This window comes from Myxine glutinosa, chromosome 5 (assembly GCF_964187855.1).
Source record: "Myxine glutinosa chromosome 5, kmMyxGlut1.1, whole genome shotgun sequence".
Classification (NCBI taxonomy): Eukaryota; Metazoa; Chordata; class Myxini; order Myxiniformes; family Myxinidae; genus Myxine; species Myxine glutinosa.
In genome coordinates, this window is record NC_136265.1 from 50,377,978 (window position 1) to 50,381,502 (window position 3,525).

Genomic DNA, 3,525 nt, shown 5'->3' on the forward strand with positions numbered 1-3,525 from the left:
AAGCAGACGGACATCACGGACTGCGTGGACCTGGCGAGCGCCGCCAAGAGGTTCGACCTTTCGTTGCCGCAGTTCGGCCCGTACTCGGCGTGCTACTCGGCCAACGGGCGCAGTTTGCTGCTGGCAGGTCGCGGTGGACACGTGGCCGCGGTCACCTGGCGCAGCCACAAGCTCGCGTGCGAGTTCCACGCCGGGGGAAAGGTGCGGGCGACGTCCTGGTTGCACACCGAGGGCTGGTTCGCGGTCGCGGGTCGCTGGCTCAGTGTATACGACTCGCAGGGGATCGAGGTGCACTGCGTGAAGCGGGTCAACGAGGCGTTGCACCTTCGCTACCTGCCGCATCACTTCCTGCTCGCGAGCGTCAACTCTCGCTCTTACCTGCATTACCTGGACATATCCGTCGGTACCGAGGTCGCCAACATCCCCATGCGCACCGGGCGCCCCTCGGCCATGGCCCTGAACCCGCAGAACGCGATCGTGTGCGTCGGGGCTCACAACGGAGTCGTCAGGATGTGGGCACCGAATTGTCAGGAGGCCCTGGTCACCTTGTTGTGTCACCGTGGTCCGGTGCGGTCGGTCGCCGTGTCCTCCGGAGGGGAGTACATGGCCACGGCAGGTGGCGAGGGCAAGGTCACTCTGTGGGACGTGCGGTCTCTCTCTCCGCTGAACTCGTTCGTGATCCCAGGAGGTGTTGGGCATTTGGACTTCAGCCAGCGTGGTTTGCTCGCCACGGCGTCGGGCAGAAACGTCAAGGTGTACCGGCCGCTGGCGAGCGGTGAATTTGGTGACCCGTACCTTTCGCATTACCTGTCCACCGCTGCCTCGTCGCTTCATTTCTGCCCGTTCGAAGACATTCTCGGAGTCGGACACTCGTCGGGCTTCTCGAGCTTGCTCGTCCCGGGAGCGGGAGAACCGAATTTCGATGCTCTTGAAGTGAATCCTTACCAGAGTAAGAAGCAAAGACAAGAGTGGGAGGTCAAGGCACTCCTGGAGAAGATCCCACCCGATCTTATCTCGCTGGACTCCCGTCAATTGATCCGGCTCGACACTGCCACGGCGGAGCAACGGGCCAAGGAGAGCGGCAAAGTCGAGGAAGTCTCGACCAAGATCGAGCTGCGGAGACGAGCGAGGGGACGCGATTCCACGAGCTCGCGTCAGCGCAGAAAGGGGCTCATCCGAGTAGCCAGGCAACGGGTGGAGATCAAGAAGTCTGTGACGGCCGCTTCAAAACGTTTGGGATTGGGAGCCAAGACGCAAATGGGAGACGGGAGTGCGGGAGCAAAAAGGCTTGGAGTGGTCGGCAAGGTCGGCAAACCTATCGGTGACCTCCAGAAACGCTCCGCGCTCGATCGATTTGCATCCTGAACCGTTACATTGACAAACTTGTCTGTAACGTGACTTTTGTCTGAATAAGTGACCCAGTGTCGTTTTACAAATACGAGATTGAGAGGGAATAAGATGCTGGAGCTGAGGATTATTGGGAAAAGAAAACTTGTGTGTTGTACGCCGAGCTCCGAAATGAGCGCGCACCTTGGTCTTGTACGTCTGGGAAACAAAAGTTGTAAAGAGCTTGGGATTTGTACACGAGACCCTATAAACAGTCGGATCCCGATTTGTGGATGGTTGTCCGCATAATAGTCGTGATTTCGACTTGTGAATTCTTCCAAAGTAAATGGAGCAATGCTTTGTTGCATCTCTCGGTTGGAGTTCGTAATCTGAAGAAGCGGTTGTTGAATTGAGGGAAACGAGGAGGTTGTTGGCTGTGGGTTTTATTCTTCATTGTCCTTCGAAGGGAGTTGAAGGAAAATAAAAATCTGAAACTGAACACGTGTTTGCTTGGAAACCTTCTGCGGGGCACACATGGTCCACCGGCAACCCCCTTCTGGTGAAACCCCCAAAATCCAGGATCACCGTTCACTTCCACTCATTCGTTCATTTTTTTTTTTTTTTTTTTTTTGCCTGCTTGTGGAACCAACTTCCTCGTTCTCTTCAATCTCTTCCTTCCAGGTCTTCAAGACGGCTGTTCACCGTCATCTGATTGTCCCCAATCCAAAACCATCTTTTCCAACCTCATTAAGCCCCTTCACCCTGTAGTGGGGTTGCGGCTAGGGTGCCAGCTTAGGATCCTAGGATCCTGGGTTTGAATCCCGGTCGATCGCTGAATTAACGCCAGGGGGGTTGACTCAGCCTGTCATCCTTCCGAGGTCGGCTAATTGAGTACCAGTTCACTGGTAATTCCCTGCTTGTCGTAAAAGGCGACAAACAGGGTTGGCGGCAGGAAGGGCATCCGGCCGTAAACATTGCTTCAAAAAGGGGACCAAAAGACAACAACAACCACGGTGCCCGAAAAAGGCCAACCCCCGCTTTGCGGGGAAAAATGGCCTCTAAAGGTGGTTATACCCTGTAGTGGGGGGGCCTATGTACTCAATTTCAAGTTCGTGTGCAGTTCATGTTAATTTTGGGCAACCACTATAAATGTATTCTACTGGGTCCTTCTAATCGGAAAAATGATGTCGCCATTTTTTCTGTTGACCTTTAGTGACCTTGACTCAAGGTCAAAGTTCAAACGTCATTACAGTGACCATACTTCATCCAAAGTATATCGACCTTGGTACCAAAATGTGGTAAATTTCACAAGGAACATTGATTATGACATTTGTTTTGTCATTTGCCCTCTCAGATGTTTGCAATATGCAAATTAATAAGCAAATGACCTAATTAGAGAAAAAATATGCCCAATTAACATCGTCTTCACCATACACGTAAATCGCATCACTTGCCATTATTATTGAATGCCAATCATTAGTGACCATCTCAAATGTGTTCTGCTGGATCCTAAACTGGAAAAATATGTTGCTTATTGTTTTCTGTTGACATGTTCTTGATATTAACTGACCTTTGACATGCACTTGACTTTACTTACCTTGACCCAAGGTGAAATGTCAAATGTCATTTTAACCATGTGATGCGATCAAGCAAAATAAGTCGGATGTCTAGAATATTGATTTTTGGATTCAAGTTCCCAATGCTTTTCTTTATACTGTTTATCCATCATGCTCATGTTGGTTGGGTTTTTAGCCATTGTTAGTATTTTTAACATTTAATTTGTTGCCTAAAAACACAAAATTTATTCTGGCAGATGTCCAAATCACTTTGCTTGTTTGCGTCACATGGTTAAAATGACATTTGACATTTCACCTTGGGTCAAGGTAAGTAAAGTCAAGTACATGTCAAAGGTCACTTAATATCAAGAACATGTCAACAGAAAACAATAAGCAACATATTTTTCCAGTTTAGGATCCAGGAGAACACATTTGAGATGGTAACTGATGATTGGCATTCAATAATAATGCGAAGTGATGGGATTTACGTGTATGGTGAAGACTATATGTTAATTAAGCATATTTTTTCTCTAATTAGGTCATTTGCTTATTAATTTGCATATTGCAAACATCTGAGAGGGCAAATGACAAAACAAATGTCATAACCAATGTTCCTTGTGAAATTTGACCAAATTTTGGTACC

General features: G+C 49.0%; 1 protein-coding gene across 1 annotated transcript in view; it reads left to right on the plus strand.

The window, feature by feature from the left end:
* WDR46 (WD repeat domain 46) overlaps positions 1-1,825 on the plus strand; it is a 2,252-nt gene extending 427 nt beyond the window's left edge. The window contains exon 1 of the mRNA XM_068098742.2: positions 1-1,825. This exon is cut by the window's left edge and continues 427 nt beyond it. Coding sequence (XP_067954843.2) covers positions 1-1,365 — 1,365 coding nt within the window. The 3' untranslated portion in view covers positions 1,366-1,825.
* Positions 1,826-3,525: the final 1,700 nt, after the last annotated feature.